The 20905-nt window shown below is 42.6% G+C and overlaps 1 protein-coding gene across 2 annotated transcripts in view; it reads right to left on the reverse strand.

Moving 5' to 3' along the window:
* dhx15 (DEAH (Asp-Glu-Ala-His) box helicase 15) overlaps positions 1 to 18125 on the reverse strand; it is a 32181-nt gene extending 14056 nt beyond the window's left edge. Inside the window, exons 1-6 of one of the 2 annotated variants that reach the window (XM_030076282.1) lie at positions 17819 to 18125; positions 15222 to 15558; positions 13154 to 13347; positions 11270 to 11429; positions 7882 to 8100; positions 4110 to 4277 (exon numbers count right to left, since the gene is read on the reverse strand). In XM_030076282.1, coding sequence (XP_029932142.1) covers positions 4110 to 4277; positions 7882 to 8100; positions 11270 to 11429; positions 13154 to 13347; positions 15222 to 15558; positions 17819 to 17826 — 1086 coding nt within the window. In that variant the 5' untranslated portion in view covers positions 17827 to 18125. Of the gene's footprint in view, positions 1 to 4109; positions 4278 to 7881; positions 8101 to 11269; positions 11430 to 13153; positions 13348 to 15221; positions 15559 to 17638; positions 17798 to 17818 lie in introns of those variants that run through there. The other variant, XM_030076281.1, reaches the window with a different exon arrangement.
* Between the last annotated feature and the right edge of the window lie 2780 nt (positions 18126 to 20905).

Consider the following 20905-nt stretch of genomic DNA (forward strand, 5'->3'; position numbering starts at 1 on the left):
AGAATGCCTGGCTGTTTAGTTATTAATGCCAGTGAGGGTCTTTTCCCCCCTCATCCAGCCCTTGACCTAGGGTAATTCACCCGTCAAAAGAAACATTCCTCTTTGTATTCATGCAGAGGAATGAAGAGATGGCAAAAAGTGCCCATACGAAACCGATCACACAACAGCTTGAGCTGTCCCTGATGTACAAGTGCATGGATGGCATTCTAGATCCGACTGACATCAACACGGAGTTAAATGATATGGCAACAAAGTGATATTGCAATGATTTTGACAGATGTTGTAGTATAATTCATGACTTTAGTGGATATTAGAGCTGTCATGATATCAGGTTTTAACTACACGATTATTGTGGCCAAAAGAATAAACAACATCATCATGGCTATATTAGGTGCTGTATTATTTACATGCCATTATCATATATGTATTATTAATATGATATCAATGTTTTATTTTTTAAATACCATGGTTACTGTCAGTAGTAGAATATTGCAACACCCCTAGTGAGAATGACCATTTTTGCATAATTTTCTTCTTCCACCAAGAGAAAAAAGATATTCTAACGTGATTTTTGCTGAGGTCTGTACCAAACAAACCAAAAGTTTTCTTAGATGTGGATCATATCAGTAGTAGGCCAGGGCAACTCAGTAGCACCACAATATTTACAATGCTATTTTGTCACATGCTCTATCAAAAAAAAAAAAAAAAAAATGTTCCTTATTTCCTATGATATTACACTTGAGCATATTTCAGTTTTGAAAATATTCTGATTGCCCCAAGCCTTTCTTCCATTTCACCAGGCCTCCAATCAAACTCCCATAGCTTAAATTATTTTATTACAATCTTTATTTAAAAAAAAAAAAAAATCAATTTGCTTTAAACCTAATCCTGGAGTAGCAGCGTCCTTTTTACATGTCCAATGTTTCCCCTAGGTTGACTGCTTTGGTGATGCAGATGGGTAGTATTGGGGAAGATGGTGGGGACTAGGTTGGATGTGTTAAAATTTTAGACATCTGGTGCTGACGTTTGTCCATCTTTGGTCTTTGGACGGCTTATCTTAACAGATTACTCGTGTTTGGAATCTTCTATTACACTTACAGTAATGTAATGAGGTGTCATCAACCTGAATCATGTTATTTCAACCTCACCTTTGCTCCACTCCATATACGTATGGAGGGGCTAAGCCCTCAGTGAAACAGAGCAGAGGAGAGAAACTTGCGTGACCGTAAATGGCAGCAAAACAGTGGAGATACCAGTAGTGGGCGGGTGCCCCCGTTACTGCTGGTCACAAGGCTGAGCAAAATGTTTTTTTTGTGGCCAAAACAATGCCCTAAATGTGCATCACATGGCAAAATGTGCTTAATTCCGAAAGACATCTCAAAATACAGCCCATCTATAAATAACAGCCAGGTCAAAAGTAGGGTTTAACCAAAGCCAACTGCTTGGTTCAGAGCTATTAGCTACACTCAGTGGCCCATAGGTGTGGAGGAATGACATCTTTGTGAAGTCAATGAGCCACACTGTCGCAGTCTGGAATCAAAGAGGTTGGCCAAAAACGACAGGCCAGGCGGTCAGGTGATGTCTCATAACAGACACTACCTGCCAGCCAGCAACTTTCCCAGGAGGAACGAATGGCACTGAACACTTCCAAGTCTGATTCAAACTGGGGCTAGATGCAGTCGTCACTGTCCCATGTGTCAAGAGTCAGTCAGTGCCCCAGCGGACACCACGCATGGCAGCCTTCTCACATTTCATGATCATATGGGAGAGACTCATTGCCTTCATTGATTGTGAAGGCTTATGCAGGCTAGGGCCATTACACCAAGCACAGGCTGGCTCCTTCCAGTCTGTTGCTGTACTGGATAATCCAGGCTTCTTCATCAGTAATATCATTAGAGCACCATCTCCGCACGTTATTTCTGGGTTATTAACCTGCAGGGGGGCAAGTACTATGGCCAACACAGGACATTTTTCACGTGTCCTGCTGGGAAAGACAGCCTTGTTGTCAAATAAAGCCTTCCCCTGATTGGTAAAATGGAGAATGCATCTTGAGCAGACTAGATGAATCCACATGAGCAGCACGCTGAGACCGATACTTGGTGCAACTCTCACTGACATTTGAGGGAAGATCGAAATGTGATAATGTGAGAACAACAACCTATCACTAAGAAGTATTTTCACTGTCGACAATCTATAATATGTTGTAAAGCAAAAATTACCTTATTGTCTTTGTTTGAAATTACAGAGAATTGCAGCTACAGCTCTAAATAATTAATAATAACTGTTCTACACTGGGAGATGAGTGTCTTTCCTGTAGAAATGGAGAGATGATGAGCTTATGTGCTATGTCAATTGACCAGAGTTAAATGCAGCCGTTAGCTTGTGTGGCAGCAGTCATGGCAGACCTTAATACCCCCTCCCCTCCCTATTTTTTTCTTGGGCCGGCTTGGATGACAACTCTCCATATTTCAGTTCAAGACTAGCTCAGTTGGTCATGGAGAAGGAGCACATTCACCCTAAGCAGGCCCAACTCAGATGCCACTCTCTGCTGCCAATTCGGCAAGCTCTTGACAAATGGGTCTTGAGAAAAAAAGATTGTAGACTTCTCAAAAACCATGCCATTTTGAAGCTTAAACTAGGAGCTGTGCTGACAGTTCAGCGGTCACAGCATGACCACTGGCGTCAAGTCACTTCCCTGTGTTAACGTGCATGTGGCAGTCATTTCAGGACAAACAGTGGCAAGAAGGGAGAAACTACTGAAAGACTGTTCCAGATGCTCACCAGGAGGAGGCAGCACTGCCTACACTGCTGTTAGCAGCACAATGTCTGAAAAAAATTGCAAACTGAGAAGAGTTCCACCAGTACCCCTATCACACTAGACAGCCGTATGTAAATCTACAGAGGACCCTGAAGGTGCCATCTCCAGGGCCAAGTAATATTCAAACTAGTCCCTGTGTAATCATGGCCCTCTTTCATGTCAACATCCCTTTGAACAGCACAGGCAAACACTAGGGATGATGTTTGAACTTTGGAAAAGATCCCCGTCTCTGGCTCTGGGTAATCAAACTACCAAGAATGTTGAGCCTCTTTTAAACACACACACCATTCACACAGACAGCTGAAGGAGATAAAACGATAAAATTGAAGACAGGGAAGAAGAAGGGGGTCGGTGTCAAGCATTTGATCCACTCTTTTTGGGGGATCCCTCTACATGCGCTGACTTCGAGGCGTAAACTTTATGACAGCCTTGCCCCCGTTTGGTGTTTAATATTTCAAATAAAAAATAATCTCTCCCTGTGTACACACATCGGCAGGACGAGTTGAATTCTAACGGCTTTGAGGGACCTCATTCCAAATCGTTCAATGATTTTTCGCTGTTCATATGTCAGCCTAATCTGCCTCAATTAAGGAGGTGGCAGCAATGAGTCATTCATCAACACCTTCCCCAATCAGATGTTGGGGGTGAATGTTTGCTAATTCACTGGCAGTGATGATATTCTGATATTCTGTCAGATCCCTGGCCAGCAGCGTGGCAGCCCAGCTGGTGATGCTCGTGTGGGGATGAGCTCATTTGAATAGAAAGCGTTGCACAAAATGCTGGACTTGTCCAGTGTCTGTATCAGTAAGAGGACTGTCCAGTGCTCTTTGGTATCAAGTGATCGAGGTAGACAGTAATGGAGTGTTTGTCTGGATGAAAAACAAGAGAGGGAATGTGCACCTTTTCCAGGAACGGAGAAAGGTTCTCTCAGAGCAGCAGCAGAGCCAGTGCAAATGTAGTGGAGAGATAAAAACGACTAAGAATGCAGTACTTTCCTTACGCTCAGAGGGCGTGAGTAATACCCCAGTTATAATTTAGAGCAGAGAATCGCATGCTGACAAAAGCAGCATATGTTGTGTGAGTCAGTTCTGCACCAAAGCTGAGAAGGGGGAAAAAAAGTTTTTCAATCCTTTCCTTCCAGCTCTCTTCCTTATCCACCCACCTTATTCCCCATCTAGCCGTTCTACATCACCCCCTCTCAGCTTCTCTCTTCCACTTAACCCTCTCCTTCAGACTCCCCACTTCAATCTCACTCTTACAAAGTGTTTTTACAGCAACAGGGCAGTTATACCTTCCTTCCGATGGCACCGTTTGGTTTATGGGGTGGGGGTGGCTCGAAGATCCTTTGCTGCTGCTGCGGGGGCAGTGTTGAGTACAATGGGATGATTTTGATGTCGCCGACTTCGGGGCCCAGGTCGTCAATCTCCCTCTTGATTCGCTTGCAGGCCTCGTCAATTTCCTGAAAGATTGAGGCACATCAATTAATGCAAGCGTCACCTGTGTGCACAAACAGCAACAAGAAACAAGTTCTCAACAACACCTGGAAAAACAATGGAGGTGAATCTGTATGACAGAGGGAGGCAATGGGAGGCGGCCAGGGAAACGGCGGTTCCCTGCTACAGTACATTTGTTCTGCCTATCGCTCCATCTGACGGAGGAAATTAAACCTGGACTGCAGACTGCAGTATGCTTTGCTGAGCTCCCCGTGGCTCTGTTGTCAAACGCAGCAATCATGGAAAACATGGACGCGCACGCTCAGGAGGCACACACGCACACACAAACACACACAGTCCAACACAGACACAAACAGGGTTCATTATTCCACAGTGCAGTATTGTAGGGGGAATGTGAGATGAGACTGCAGCACTGATGCATAACCAGCGGCAAATCATGGCAGATCAGTTTAGTGAAGCTGAACGTTCTAGAGCCGGTGGGCTGGCAGACAGACAGAGGACCTGAGCAGCGACAGGAATAAGAAAACATGATAGCAGACACACAGGGCTCTGGCCCATTATAAACTGGCCTGTCAACACACAATATCAAGTGTGCAAAATATCTTATATTCCACAGGCACCCCTTGCTCAACTCATTAACATAGAAACACTGTTTGATCATTTTATTTCACCCACACACAAATCCTTTGAATATGATCATTTACACAGTATGGCCCCACAGACAAAACATAACAAGCATTTTATATTCCATTGCAAGGGCCGTTTTCTTTGTTGTCCCCCAACAACAAAATTGCAATCCTCATCAAGCACCGGTTTCTACATGCACCACATCACACAGCCTGTGTTACTGCACCACCTGCAGGCTCTAGGTAGCAATGCAGTAACATTGCAAGGATAATGTTACAGGCCACTGATGAACAGACACTGATTGTGGACAGATAATGGGCACATGGAAAGCGTACATAGATCAAAGATTTTCAGGCATACTTTCCATTATTTAGCAGACTACCAATAAAAACCAACAGCCCATGAACCTACACAGAAATTGTTGTTCCCCCTCTCTAACAGCATATCGCACTGAGTTCAGTTAAAGCATGACTGAAATTTACATAATTTGTACCGCTGCATGGAGCCAATAACGCTTGCCTTGACATGAGCAAGTGCTGCTGCGATGTTTCCTCTTTTCCCTCTGGTTTGGAGGAGTGTTACCAGCTCTGTTTGTCCCCTTGTTGATCGCATTAAGTCAAACCCTGCTGATGGCCTTGTGCCACTTAATCAACACATTGACAAGTGGAAGAGAGTAAATCTGAATGGATTGGTAAAATTAGCCTGGGTATTAATAGCCTATCAAGCCTCTGGATGCAGCAGCTGCCATGAAAAAAATGGACCTCTTTGCCAGAGTGCTGGGAGCAAGCTGGCTGTCCCTTCCTAAGGGACATGGAGTGTGTGTGTGTGTGTGTGTGTGTGTGTGTGTGTGGGTGGGTGTGGGTGTGGGTGTGAGAGCGAGAGAGAGAGAGAGAGAGAGGGAGTGTGTGTCTGTGTGTGTGTGTGTGTGTGTGTGTATATTTGCGCAGGGGCAGTCAGCCAGTGTCGGGAACCTGTCCACCAGCACTCCCTGCGACCCCAGAAGCAACAATCTACAGCCAAGCTCATAACCAACACATTTAGGCACTCCCCTTGACTAGCAAACAACCCCCCGCCAATCCCCATGTTTTGATGTTAGCAGCTGAGGGGGAAGCTTAAATATTAGGACTTATCTTTACTCAACAGCTGTGATAAGTTTCAACTTTCTTGTCTGGAGTTTGTGCTTCAGTTCCATTTGTTTGTAGCAACAAAATATCTCATGAAAACCTCTTTAAAAAGGGGGAGAGGAGTCCTGCCCTTTTTGCTGTTATAAAATTAAACAGAGACAGATAAAAAGGCTCTATGGCTTTGCCATAGATCTGCCTCCCGATCATTAGTCTACATCAAAGTTGCTGGTAGACTGAAGAGGTTAAGAAGCGCTTGAGGGTGCGCCGCAGCACCCTTTGAACACCCGTCTCTGCCAGACCTACCTCACATTAACTTCTTAAACCCAATTAGGGGGGGCGTTAATGAACTCGCCATGGGAGTGCTCTCAGTAAAGCCTTGGCTTGACACACAAGAGGCAAGCTGAGGGGGGAGAGGACGGGGGCAGGGGGAGCTTGTTTTTATTTAAAAAAAAAAAAAAAAAAAAAAAAGACATCCAACTCCACATCCAAACAATATTTAACACATTACCCACAAGCCTCCTGGCCTTGTCTACACATTCAGCATTCCTGGCCGTCTGAGCAGCTGGAACACCACTAAATCTAAAATCAATTACCAGCCCTCGAAGGAGACCACTTCAAACACAATGCCTTCCATGACTTCATCCCTTTTGTAACGAGCCACAGATCGATCCTGCATTGGCAAATGAAAACGGATGTAGGTGTACTGGCGCAACAGTCAAGCCGCTAGTGAGTTGACGAATAATCACTGCTAACAAACAAGCTGTCACATTATGCCACAGGATAGGACGAACACTCGAGAATTTGAATTCCCTTTAAGGATTTCTTGTGTGAATGGAAAAAAAAAAAAAAATCAGGAGTGATGTTCAAAAGTTTAAACGGTAAAATAAAATTCAACATTTAGAGTAAACAATCTGTGTTGCATTCACACAAATTTACTTCTCCTTCTCAACCACAAGCAATCAGCTGGCCTAAAATACAATTTTGTGACAATGGTAAGAATATAATCAGACCTGCACAGGCACCGTTAGGGCTGACACGATGCTTCTCCTTCCCCATGATCGGAAGACTGAAACATTTGTGTGTGTGTGTGTGTGCTTGTGTGTGTGAGAGTGTGTGTGTGAGTGTCCACCCAGCTGTGACCAAATTCATCATTTTGGGCATGAACCTTGCCCTCCATTACACATCAGTGGACAACATTTGCAGGAGGGAAAAAATAATAAATGACTTAATTTCAGGGATTCATGGGGAGGGCAGAATCTGGGTCACTCCGCATTTTTTCCCCTCCCCTTGCAAATCCTGGTGGTTTCCAAACAGTCACAGCCACATGCATTAAACATCTCTATCAATCTAAGGATTGATCATTTATGCTGGGTGCGTGCGTGCGTGTGTGCACATGTGTAACTGTGTGTGCGTGCATGTGAGACAGGAAAGTTTAAGCAATGAGCACCAACTCTAAGTTAGGTTAGTTTACAAAATCCAACTTTTTCAAAGTTGTATCAACTTTCTGTACGGGGTGTCAAAAGTGTCAAGGGAAAGTGTCAAAAATTTTTTAATAAAAGTGTATCTTGGGGGGGGAAACAACAAACAAAAAAGAAACAAAAAACAAAAAAACATGACTGCATAATATAGTGTCAATGTAAGTAAATGCAATACCTCAAACATGAGCTATAGCAAAAAGCGCTTTCCCCCCCTTACAACCATCACAACCTAAATCTACCCTCCAAACCTGAAAGTAACTATAATAGCAGGCCGTGCTTGCAACAGCACTTTTCAAAGTGAGCTTCCCAAGTGGCTGCTGTAGAACACAGTGAACTGCATTCTGTGAAAAACCTAAGTGTCAAAAAGTATGAAGTCATACCTCTTGTCCGGTAAGGAAGAGCAGAACATCCCCCTCATCCTCCTCACACATGTGGATCTGGATGACGGTGCGGATGGCCGCTTCCAGGTAGTCCCTTTCTGGCTCCGGCGTGTAGAAAATCTCCACAGGGTGCGTGCGCCCAGGGATGGTCAGCAGTGGGCAGCTATCGAAATAGACCTGGAACTTACCGGCATCCAGTGTGGCACTCATGACAATGACCTGGGCAAAGGATGGCAGACGACAGAGAGTGAGACAATGTACTTTTGCTGGGTGAAAAAAAAAAAAAAAAAAAAAAAAGATTTATGAAAAGGAAGATACAGACCGCCAAGTATAAATGACAGTGATTATTATGGGAGTGGGCACTCGAGTGAAGAATGAGTTGGCATTTGATATGGCTCGCTGATGACAGTAATAGGGGATAAGGACACATTGTAAGTGTAAAAGGGTTCCACCAAATGCAGGATGAAAAAGTAGATCAGGGCGCAAAAAGCTATACAGGACGGTTTCTGCTTTGGAGTAGAATTTAGAATGAGGGCATTAGAGCAAGCCCACGATGGTGGATATACTGTCCCTGTCGACATTTAACTCCAAGTCCCTGACCTACAGAGCCATGGCAGTGCTTCCTCCTGACGCTGGGTACACAGCGTTCTCCTCAGAGCCCATTAGATGGAGTGCATTTGGATTCTGATGGGAGGCACGTCTCCCATTTTCAATCTCAAACATTTTCAGGGGCCAGCGTCTCGGCATTTCGCTTTACGCTCTGTGAGACATCATAATTGCTCTTAATCAAGGCAAATTAAACTTTCAAATTTGGAAGGGGATGAGGATGAAGGAGGTTGAGGGGTGTGGGTGGAGGATCATTCCCAATAACCTAGACCTCATTTAACAGTCCGCGAGCGACAGTCTAACCTTTGCTTCCAAGCTGACAAACAACTAGTCATTATCCATCTGCTTTATGAGAATTATGTCGGGTACATTCTGCCTATAAAAGCTGTGCCTGCTTCTGCACTCCCTGCCATACCAGCATGCTGCCTCCTCTCCCCCTGGATGATTGGCTTAAAATGGGCTGACCTGGGGAGCAATCTCCACTAGTGCTGCAAAGGCGACTAGCGGCGCATTTCTGAGCCCAGCGTTTCTCTTTCCTCAACTGACACACAGCTGTCAGGAGCGGGGAGACTGTCAGCAAAATGTGACAAAAGGGAGGAAGACAGAAGGGAGGGTGACAGAAGAAGGACACACAAACACCGACAGCCTCTGAATGTATTCTAGGGGGAAGTAATATTTAGGGCTGCGACAATGTGTTCGTCTGGCATTAACTGGGGCATAATTGTGGATACGACAGACTAGTGTCAAGAAAACTTTCCAAACTCAGAGAGTGTCAAGAGGCAAGGCAAAACAGTAGCAATTTAGAGCTCATAATTTACCTCATGGGTGTCTAATCATTCAAGGTGATTCGACTGATTAGCAGCCCTTCAACCAGGGGTCAGAAAATAGCAAGTGAAATCACCAGGTGTGAAATCACCAGGTGAATATAAACCCGCATATTCCAGGCCCGCCATGGCACATGAATGAACACAGTAAAAGAGTTACTGACTACACAGTCGTGTGCTAATACAGGGCTGGGGAACTTCGAGCCGTATGTGGCCCGCAAGACCATTTGATCTGGCCTGCAAGGCAATTTATTACTTTTTTTCCTGAGATAAAAGAAAATAATACAAGATGGTAGACTGAAACGTCTTTCCTGATGGTCCCTTCTGGCCGTATGCCTGTCATGAAGGGAAAAGACTAGATGCTGAAACTGGTGCTTTAGATCATGAGCTGTGTGTCCTGTCTGAACAGCCCGAACTGTTAGCATGGGCGTCGCAAGCAAGTGGTCTGAACCTGATGTCAGGGTCATGGTGAGGGCAAACATGCATGGACACATTTTTTTTTGTTTTGTTTTGTTGAAGTAAAAGGTAAGCTAGTGTGCCTAGTTTGTGGGGATGTGCTTGCAGTGGCCAATCTTGAGCTCCACTACAGCTTGAGATAGGCTAAAAATGGATGAGCTGCCAGCACAAATGTATCTGGACAAAGTACAAAGTTATCCTCAGTTTGGATGCCCAAAAAGCAGCTTGCACAAGACCGCATTCTGACAGAGACAGTATTATGCAGGCATGTTTTCTGGTGAGTGAGTTAATGGCTAAGAAGCTGAAACCTCATTGCATTTTGATATAAAAAATGCCTTGTTGCTGCTGCAGAGTTGCTAGTGCCAGGTAAAGTAAATTTTTCCCCCAAGTGTCAGTTTGCCTTGAAAAACCGTCACAGCAAGGATTATTGCTATGGCACGAGATATTGAAAAAACAATGACGGACAACAAGAAATTTTCAGTTTTTCTCTCTGCCTACGATTCAACATCCTGAGGACATTTCCATTCTGAAGAGGCACGCACTGATGTGTGCATTTCTGTTTTGGACATCCTACCGCTGTGAGCAGCTCTTTTCAAAAACTGACTTTAGCAAACACGCTCTACACTGAATAACCCGAACCTGGAAAACCAGCTGAGAACAGCATCATCATCACCACCATCTGACATCGGACACCTCGCCAAAGAGAAGCGCTTCTAGCCATCACAATAATGTTAGTGTGAAGTCTGACCAATTAACAGCATGTTAATTTCGAGGTAGTTTCTTCTTATTAATATCAAAACATTAATAAAATTATTGAGATTAATTTGTAATCAATCATTTTATATGGGCTTCAAAGGATGTTCTAAAAATTAAATGGCCTCTGTCGGAAAAAGGATCCCCACCCCACGCTAAGATGAGAACTTGAAGAACCATCAAAAATGAGACACCTGCTCGCCATGTCTAATCTTGAAACTAACAAATAAAATTGCTCAAGCTTAGGGCTGGACAATTCACTGAAAAACTGTCACAATCGTATTATGATCAAGTGCAAAATTCACATCACAAGAAGAGCAATTTCTTGATAAAGATAAAATGTGAGAAAATATAATCATCAATGAAATACTGCATTAATTGCAACAACAGGCCCTACCTGGCCTACAAATGATTTTTTCCCCACATAAAAGAAAATATGTTTGCTGCTACAGACCCCAACAAAATTCACATTACCATTTCAATCTTTTTTCAGAGACTGAAAATTATGATGCAAAAAAGACCATTCCCACGAAAACTGGAAACCATTTCACTGTACCTGTTAAAATTATTACAATTTTTCCCCATATCATTCAGGGCTACTCATGGCCACCTGAGTGAACCTCGAGTCCTCCAGCTATTTCCCACTTTAAAGGTGAGCAAGATTGTGGGGATAAGGTTTTTATTTTTGTTTGTCTGCTGATTGCCTCACGTAATCCATTCACTTGGGACAGGGCCAGTGTGACGGTTACCTTGAGGTCAGGCCTCTGGCGGACCACCTCCTTAAGGACGCCCATGAGGATGTCGGTGGCTAACGTGCGCTCGTGGGCCTCATCCAGGATGATGACGCCGTAGCGCTCCAGCAGGGGGTCGTTCATGGCCTCGCGCAGCAGCATTCCATCTGTCATGTACCTGGCCGATAGTAAAGAGGCAAACAAGTGGTTACGGAAACAGCTGTGATTATAACATTAGTCGTCATTTTAAGTAAAACGTGAACAATTGCATCATCTCACTAAAATCCAGACTGAGATGAACATGATGCTGTGCCAGTCAACGCAGGCCATTCAGGCAGAAATTAAACACTTTACTTTTTGATATCTGTGCGCTGTCAAACTTGAGCATCTATAAATTCTTACCCATGGTAGAGTATCTAATTAACAACAATAAAATAATTAATAACAATCAAATCATTAACAACAATCAAATCATTATCTAATCAACAAAAACAACCGAATACTTCCAAAGTATGAAACTTTAACTTTTGCTATACATCACACCTTAGATACAAACCTCCAACAATCTTGGACTTCAACCATCTTTTACTCATGTTCAGAAATAATTACCCTACTCTTCGACTACTCATGTCAACATCTGAGGGGAATAAAACATGACTTATTTTTCTTTAGCACAGATTATTTTGGGAATACATAATTTATCAACTAGGAAACATATTCTGATAGCTTTTTTTCCCCTCCAATAGCAATGAGGGATATTAAATTGAGTATCTGCCAACACCAACTGCTGTTCTAATAATTTTGTATTGAATTAGACATTGCTTTTCATTCCAAATAGATACTTTGTAAAGTAAAACTGAGATTTATTCACTGCAGTTCAGCAGTGACACATGCCTGAACTCCAAATGTCTGTCTGAGAAATCAATTGCAGTCTTGGGTTTTATGCAATCCAAGAGGTGTTCTACCTTGCAGTGCCCGACGTACTCCAAATATTCCATTAAAAACAGCCAAACCCCACAATTTACTCCACCAAGAGGGTCTGGTCCTTCAGACTTCATTTCTTCAAGTACACAATTAAATAAGTGGTATTGTAATTAGCTCTGCTGTTGCCATCCCTCAAAACACTTTCACTGCAAACAGTACAATTAGCTGTTTTACTGCCTTCGCTGTTTTAAATAATTCCAGCCTGTAGACATGACTGCTACCCAGCTGCTTTCAAACAGTGCACCGCACTGCCACAAGTGCTGGATAACACTTGTTCACGGCAAAAAGTTTGTGCTGATTTCTATAAACGGAGCGGAGTGGTTGAAATTTTAAAAATCAGGCTATTTATAAATGGATCAAAGGTGGATCAGACCACATGTAACTGATACACACACCTCAAAAATCAGTTGCATCAGCCAAAAGGATCCTAAAAGACAACAGTCACCCCAGCCACAGCCTGTTCACCCTGCTGCCATCAGGCAAAAGATACAGAAGTATTCGCTGCCGTACAACCAGACTACAGAGCAGCTTCTTCCCTCAGGCTGTGAGACTACTAAATGCACCATCTGCACTCCTCCATGTTTAATAATTTTATTTTCTATACAATCAATTAATCAATCAAGAGGGAACCACACTTTAATTTCATTATTCAACCTGTTGTATAATGACAAATAAACTTCCTTGTATCCTTGTATCCTTGTATCCTTGTATCCAATTCCAATACTTGATATTGGATGGGTCCAGCTCTATAAGCCACCAACAGGGAGGGACTTTCTCAATACAACTAATAACCCTTCCTTCTTCGATTATGGCGCCCTTTTACATGATGTTCTGAAATCAATTTTAGCTGTCTCGCTGTAAAACTGTGTGTCATGAGACTGTACGGGATTCATATTTGTTGAGGCGACAAAAACGTACTTGAGCACAGTCTTGGCAGAGCTGCAGTCCTCAAACCTGATGGAGTAGCCCACTTCTTGGCCCAGCATGACATCCATCTCATCAGCCACCCTTTGGGCCACACTCATGGCTGCCACCCTCCTGGGCTGTGTGCAGGCCACTGCTCTCTTGGGTCCTGGCACTGCTCGTACCATGTCCACACACCACTGGGGGATCTGTAGGAGAGACAATAATTGTCACTTAGGCCCAACCAAAAGGCCCTCTGTTGTTGGTAGATGATCCTGCAGTGGTCTACAGTGCCAACCCATATTCACCATGTCTTTCCTTTTACCTTTGAGGTGTGCACCTGAAGACTGACAAAACTGTAGCATCAAATAGTCACTTTGAAAGCACATAAAAGAAGGGTGATTATCTAGCTGCATGTGCAGCTGAGGGAATTTCAAAAAAAAAAAAAAAAAACTAAGCATCATTTGAAAAACAGAATAATGCCATACTGATAAACAATCATGAGTTTATTAAGAACAATTATGATGTTAGCTGGCAACAATCTGTTCAGAATTTCTGAAAGTTGTTGTTAGCAGTCGATGAAAAACAAACACAATTATTTCCCATGAACATAGTTCACATTATCTGAACATTTTTAGTAATCATTTGAACAACATGCACACATTTTAAGAGTGGCACGACCACAAGGCAGACAAAACTGGTGACCAAACTCAGTGGTGATCAGGTAATTACTAGACAGTTTGCTAAAATGAAATATCTCCAAGTGCTATTTTCTGGCAGTCCCTAATAATCATTGCAGGCCATCTCCTGTAATCACACAAATCAGCCAGCTTTCTTTCTGGTGGTGGCCTCAGCTGGGAGTTCAAAAACACAGGACTGCTAAGATAGGTCTTAAATAGCAGAGTCTTACATTTGGTGTATTACGCTTGGAGTTCAGATAATTGCCTTCTGGAAATAATGCAAATCTTATGAGTCTTGGCAATGTCAATCAATCAAAAGGGTTTGTGGGCGGCAAACATTTCACTGACTGCAGGATCATATGTCATTCACCACTACTGGATCAGACCCACATCATCAGAAGATGTAACACCAGAATCAAAATGTTCAGGGTGCCTTCTGCATCTCACAAAAGCCTCATTCTGTTCTATTACATTCATTTTTGACTAGAGCAGCTCTCCAGTTTGTTCAATATGTACACCTAGATGTCACTTTGCTGCATCCCACATTAGCAAGCTATTTTAAAGGAATGATTCACCGCTGGAAAGAGGGTCTTTTCATAAACCTAGGCTGTCTATGCAGCAATATTTTTGAAATTGGTGCTAGATGCCCAGAGAAAACAAGAAAAAAAGAGTGTGGTATTCTCTTTGGCTCAAAAGGTAGAAAACCTCCAACAAGCTGAGTGCACTGTGCCGCCATCACCTCTGGGTAAAAAACTGGGTCTGAGTATGTGCTAAGCTCGTCCTGAACAGGCCTCATAACAAAACAAGTATTGTATATTTTCACACAGTAATGTTGCTATGTTACAAAACACAACACTGTTGCTATTACAGTTGCTCTATCCTCAGACTCCTTGAGCCTGCCGCATGACAGGTTTTGCATCATCTGGTGGACTTTTGCCAGCAAATGAACAGGGAGCTCTTGGTAGAGGCAATATAGTTCTTTTGTATATACTTCTGACACTGTAATGATGCAAAGCTGGCTGAAAATTGTCAAAGTATTCTTTTAATCAACTTGAGGGAGTTCATACATGTCCTTTGATCAAGCTAGTATACAGTATATACAGTATGTACTAACTTGGTTTAGTGTAACAACTTCAATAGCTACCCTTGTTTCATTCCTCTTTGCCTACTTGCTTAATAACTCAATTTCTTGTTTTACACAGAGTATTTTTCAACATGGCAGCACCCAAAATCACCTGTCAGCCATTTCAAAATTAGCTCCGTCTCATCAGTCACAGTGTGACAGCTATCTCTTTTTTAGAGTCACTCCTTAAAAACACACTGTTCATTAAATGCACTCTGCTTTCACATATCAGCCTTTGACAGGAATAGTGAGCTATGCTAAAAATTCTGCCTTTCTCTACCTGCGTGGTCTTCCCAGAGCCTGTCTCTCCCACCAGCACAAAGCTCTGGTTGCGTGCCAGGATGTCATTGAAGTTCTCTTTGTACTCCCAGACGGGCAGCTGCAGCCGTTTCTTGAGGATCTCGTAGTAGCGCGGTGTGTGGGGAAGGCTCGTGAAGGGGTTGATCTGCTGATGCACAGGAGTTTGCTTCAGGAAGCCCCCGCCGCCTGCAGCCGGGTTGAGGGACATCCCCAGGGGCTTGACGTCTCGCTCCCTGTCCTTATCGCGGTCTCTGTCCCGGTCCCGGTCCCTGTCCCTTGACCGTTCATCACGATCTCGGTCCCTGTCGCGGTCACGCCTGGAAAGGAAAGGTACATGAGATGAAGATTAGACAGAGCCTTGTAACACACACAAAATTTATAAACTTCCTGGGAAGAAAGTATTATAACTCAAATCACATACACAATCACTTCACAACTGACCACATTAAAAAAAGGTCGAGACACAGACAAAACGGATCTAAAACAGGAGCTGAACTACAAAAACCTATTAAAAAAAAGACTCAACTTGAAGCAGACACTGCACAAATGTTAGGCCATGTCAACTTCTTATCCTCAAATCACATGAAAAGGTTACAGCACATTCTTACTCACGGTGGCGAAAGATATAGCCTAATCAAGTGTAGCACGCAAAGGTCACGAAGAAACTAATTGCCTACAACACAGATCAAGTAAGAGGGAACACTTTTTGGGAATTGCCAAAAGCCATATTTCAGGGCATGCAACAAAAAGCTGAGCCGTTCAAACCACCGAAATCGCACGAAAATTTGGGTTGAAAATCTGAGCAGTGCTGACTTAAGGTAGCCTTGGGCAAAGCGCTTAACCCTGAATGTTGCTAAACAGGAAAATAATGAAGACTGTAGTTGCACAAGGCAGCTCTGAGGTGTGAATGTGCCTGACTGCCTATATTAACATGAGGCAGACAATCACTTAAAATGTGCATTAATTCTTCAAATAAATTAAAGCTACCACTCAATATTACCTTGCTTGCTGAAACTAGCAGGGAATTTCTGGCATAATTCTCCTTTGGATTATGGCTAATTAACATCTTTCAACTGTATGACTTCAAGTGTATGTATGTTCTATAACAAGCCTGTATTAGGTAACTTCTGTGGCCAGCAGTGGGAAGAGTCAGCCACAAATGAACTGATGATGAACATGACCTCAACAGTGACCTCTGCAATTCCAACCCCAGGAAGCCTCTCAGGACTGGGGGGAAAAAAGAAGGTAATCAATACAGCACAGTATTGTGATATTTTGTGTGGCAATATTGTATCACCAAGAATCAATACAACATTTTGCCGCAATAAAAAAAGACGGCAGTGAGATTAACAGAATGAAAACTTTCTCTTGCTAGATAAAACTGATGTTGTCAATGTTTTCCCTTGGGCATATACTTTGCAGTCGAAAAAAGTAAATAAATCGCAATACATGTTGTTGTTTTTTTGTTTGTTTTTTTAAATCACATTACTATCATATCATTATGCAAGCATCCTGATAATATCACATCATGGGGCTTCTAGTGATTCCCACCTGTAGTGTATTAGAGGTGACAGAAACCTAAAGTCTCTACTTGCTTGTCTGTGAGGAATATAACCGAGACATTAAGACAAATGCTTGAATACACGCTTGACACATTCTTGTATGTAATGGTAACGTCACTACATGCGTCTTAACCCATTGTAACTGTCTTGCTCATGAGCACTTCAGACGAGAGCATACTTACTTGAACCTGAGACCGCTGTTCTAACCATTTGACTAGCTTGCCCTGCTAAACATACTCGACCAACAACCCTGAGGTTTGACTTTACAGCAAAGCCGGGTTGTCACTGTTAAGTACTGTGATGGGATATGGCGGCTCGGGCCCAGACCGGGCAGACCCAAGTCCTATAACCGGCTTCACAACATTGTTTTGTTGTTGAATTAGCGCCTACAGACTATGCATGCCTTCTGCAATGCTTTTGCAGTAACTACACATGACATGTTGTTTTGTTTGCTGCTGCATGGACACTATCAGCCTTTGATCCCTGGGGCTCGCGCTCAGCCACGGCTAACATGTCACGTTAGCCACGTGCAGGCCAGACGAGCGACAGACCTCACTAGCTAGCCAAGTTAGCCTAGCTACAAGGGCTACAGCTGCTAAAGCTCGGGTTTAACAGCCAACAGCAACCAAGTTCAAATGGGTTATCTTTGTTGTGCTTTACGTAGTCCCTCACAATTAACTCGGGGACCTGTGTGTGTCCCGAAACGTGACACCAAGACTGGCTTACAGTTAGCATAGCCGGTTAGCAACCTGACAACAACAAACAGGTTGTGGAGCGCACTGCAGTGCTAGGAAAACCATCACACCGCACCAGCTGGACGCTTTTAGCTACATACCCGTCAGAGGACGACCTCTTTTTACTCGACGAATGATCCTCTCCCAGATCTAAACGATGTCGTTTAGACATCTTGTCACCGGGATACGTCCAAACGCAGCGGCTTAATAGGCCAATTTATGCCATGCAGCTTCTCTCCAAACCGCTAAACACCGGCAAAATGGCGACCGGAAGCTCTTACCTCATCATTATTATCCTTGACAAAATGAGTCGAAAGCCGCGATTTAGTTGGAGACCCAACGAGCGCTCTGTGAGGAAAACAGTCCCGGCCCGACGGAGCTCAGCACATCATGGTGTCGGCGACTGTTTTTGGCAGTGGGTGCAGGTGAAGTGCAGCGGCGGGGATGCGGGTGAAGATGCAGGAGGTCCGCTGTCTGTCGGTCGGTCGGGTCGAGATGATGTGCCCGCCAAACAACACAGGCACTACTGTTGCCTCGCCCCCTTTAGTCCGCTCCTTCAGCCTCTCTGCAGTACGCAGGTCTGTGCTCTCCTCTGTGAGTCTGCTCCAAGGAAAGCAGCTGCACATGTTACTGATGTTACATAAGAGCCGGATCACAGATGTTTACCTGTAAAACTGTGATAAGACTGGAGACAGTGGAGGGAGGGAGTGAAATAAAACTGAAATTCAACTTTGCATTGTGCGGGTGGGGACCCCCTCAGAGCCCACATGGACCCACTGTGGCCCCAGAGCCACAGTTATAGTTTTGTATATTTTTCATTAGTTTATTATTTGTATTTCGTTTTTCAATTCTTGTTTTCAGTTCAGTTTGGTTTCAGTTAGTCTCCAGAATGGCTTTGCTGGTGTTAGTTTAGTTTTAACTGGGTAAAAATGTTTAGTTTGTAGTAGTTTCAGTATTAGTTTTATGAGTTTCAGTAGCAGAATTACAATATAAGCAACACTTTGTCAAGGCAATTGGCTGTCATGTAGACATCAAAAGCAAAGCCTCCTCATGGTTTTTGTGGTGTCAAACTGAGAAAGACTAGTTTCCATTTTTATTTCCGTCAACCATAATGTTTCACTAGTTTTAGTTTGTAGTTGAATTTTAGTTAACTATGATAACCTTGCCCAGAGCCATGCTTTGGAAACTGGATTTGTAGATGAGCAAATTTCATGTAAGCCAAAAAGGAGGGGAAAAGAAATGTGTGTGATGCAATCAAGCAACATATTGTATGCTTTTTTACAAAGGCTCAATTTCTTATTTCTGTACTTATTGTTGTAATATTTGTGTAGGGCTAATGTACATGTTTATACATAATGCACATACTTTTTTTTTTTTTTTTTTTTTTACCAGTTTCTGAAGCACATATTTTTTATATTTCTCATTTCTTTTCTATTTCTTATAATTTCACTTATGCTTGTAATGTAGTCTCCTCTTGAGAATCTGAGCAGCTGCAACAGTCCCAATGTCCCCTCAGGGATTAATAAAGTATTTCTGTATCTGATTCAGACTGCTCTGCTGACAAATACTGTGCATGTACAAAGGACATCTTATTGGTAATGAGCTGGACCCCAAATGCACATCTCAGTTGTCTCGAAATGTAAAACAAAATCCTTCTATAACTTCTCTGTGTCTCCTTATCTATAGCTCCTCTTTTGTGATTGGTATAAATTTAAGGCAAATCAAAGGGATGATGGTTTTTATGCACACTCAACTCATCAGAGTCCTTTAAGGAAAGAGTAAAAATTCCTACTATTTTGGACTTTTACCACACAAGATGTTGTCAAAACCATAAAATCAAATCCCAAAAAACATTCAGAGTCAATCAAGCTCTAATTAAAATTCATTACATACAGATCAGATTAGAGTTTTGGTAGTCTGTCTTGGCTCTAATTTTGTGAAAGTTTTGCACACAAAAGCCTTTAGACTGAGCTGTCAAAGGTAGCAAATGCAATGGAAACTTTGCTTTTGGAGTGGATTCAACCTTTAGATCAACACAACCAGCCATAATCTATACTCAGAGATTGGGAAAACAATATTACTCAATTACAGCTTCTCAGAAAACAAAACAATCAAAACCTGAATTAAAAGGAGATCATTTAACAGTTTATTGTGCTATCAGTGTGGAGAGAAAATGCCGCTGTAAATGCAGATTTGTATTTTTAACAAATAAAAGTGACATACTTTCTGAACGTTAGTATTTAGACTCATGACAGATCCAGGAGTGCAACAATGACAATAAGCTGGTTTGGCCACACCATTTAGCCTTAACACAAAGAATTCTGCTGGGAGTTCTTGCCACATTTCTTTAAAGAAAATACCTTCACACATTTGAAAGTCAAATATCTTGCCAGGCGTGCATGATATTCAAGACTTGCCTGCACAATCTCTTGCCTCTATCTTGTTTATGATATCTAAATCTCCATAAATAGTAATAGTGTTGTAATAGTGACTGTGAATAAGTAGGCTATATATGAGAATAAACTGAAACTATGTCATGGTCTTTCAAAATAAAGCAAAATATTACAGTATAGTAAGTATAGTAATATAGTAAAGCAGTATAGTAATAATAAAATCTGTATTTTTAAATGTGTGAGACCAGCAGACATTTATAATCACTGTAGTGCAAATGTATATTTAAAATAATAGTTCTTTAAGTTACTTTAAGTTAGACCATTCCTTGTATATTCTTTGTCTTTTTTCCACCAGGACCATGATTAAATTGTGTCCTCCAGAGCTGAAAGAGCTTAGAGAGGCATGGACAAACACCTGAGCAATCGCAACAGCGTGAATACCAGACCATGGAGAGTGGTTGGGCATGCAAAATGGAGTTTTTGGCTTTGTTTTGAGGGCTTAAAACCCTTCTTTCAACCTCTACGATTATAAAGTGATGAATAATCTGTCACTGAAGACAATCATTGCCACTGACACAGGTAATTACACCGCCTGGACATTGCTAACAAGCTGCGTAATGGTAAATGCCTCATTGCTTATAACTGAGGGATTGATGGTGATGGTTAAGGAGAAGTCAACGTTACAACAAAGCCATAATGCTCTAATATTCAAGCCTAATTTAAAATACTCATTTTTTTTCTCTCTGTCTGTCTCTCTTTCACAGGCTATTAAATAACAGTCCAATTGTGTGTGAAATAGCTCTGCCAAACAGAGCTGCAGAGCTGACTGTTAGAGAATGGACAATACTGAGACCAAGACCTACTCGAAATGGCTGCTTCACATGAACAACAGTAGTGTAACTAAGAGAGTCACAAAAAAAATCTATTGTTTACATGGATAGATCATCAAGTATGATACAACTTTGACGAGTGTTG

This window comes from Myripristis murdjan, chromosome 18, assembly GCF_902150065.1.
Source record: "Myripristis murdjan chromosome 18, fMyrMur1.1, whole genome shotgun sequence".
Classification (NCBI taxonomy): Eukaryota; Metazoa; Chordata; class Actinopteri; order Holocentriformes; family Holocentridae; genus Myripristis; species Myripristis murdjan.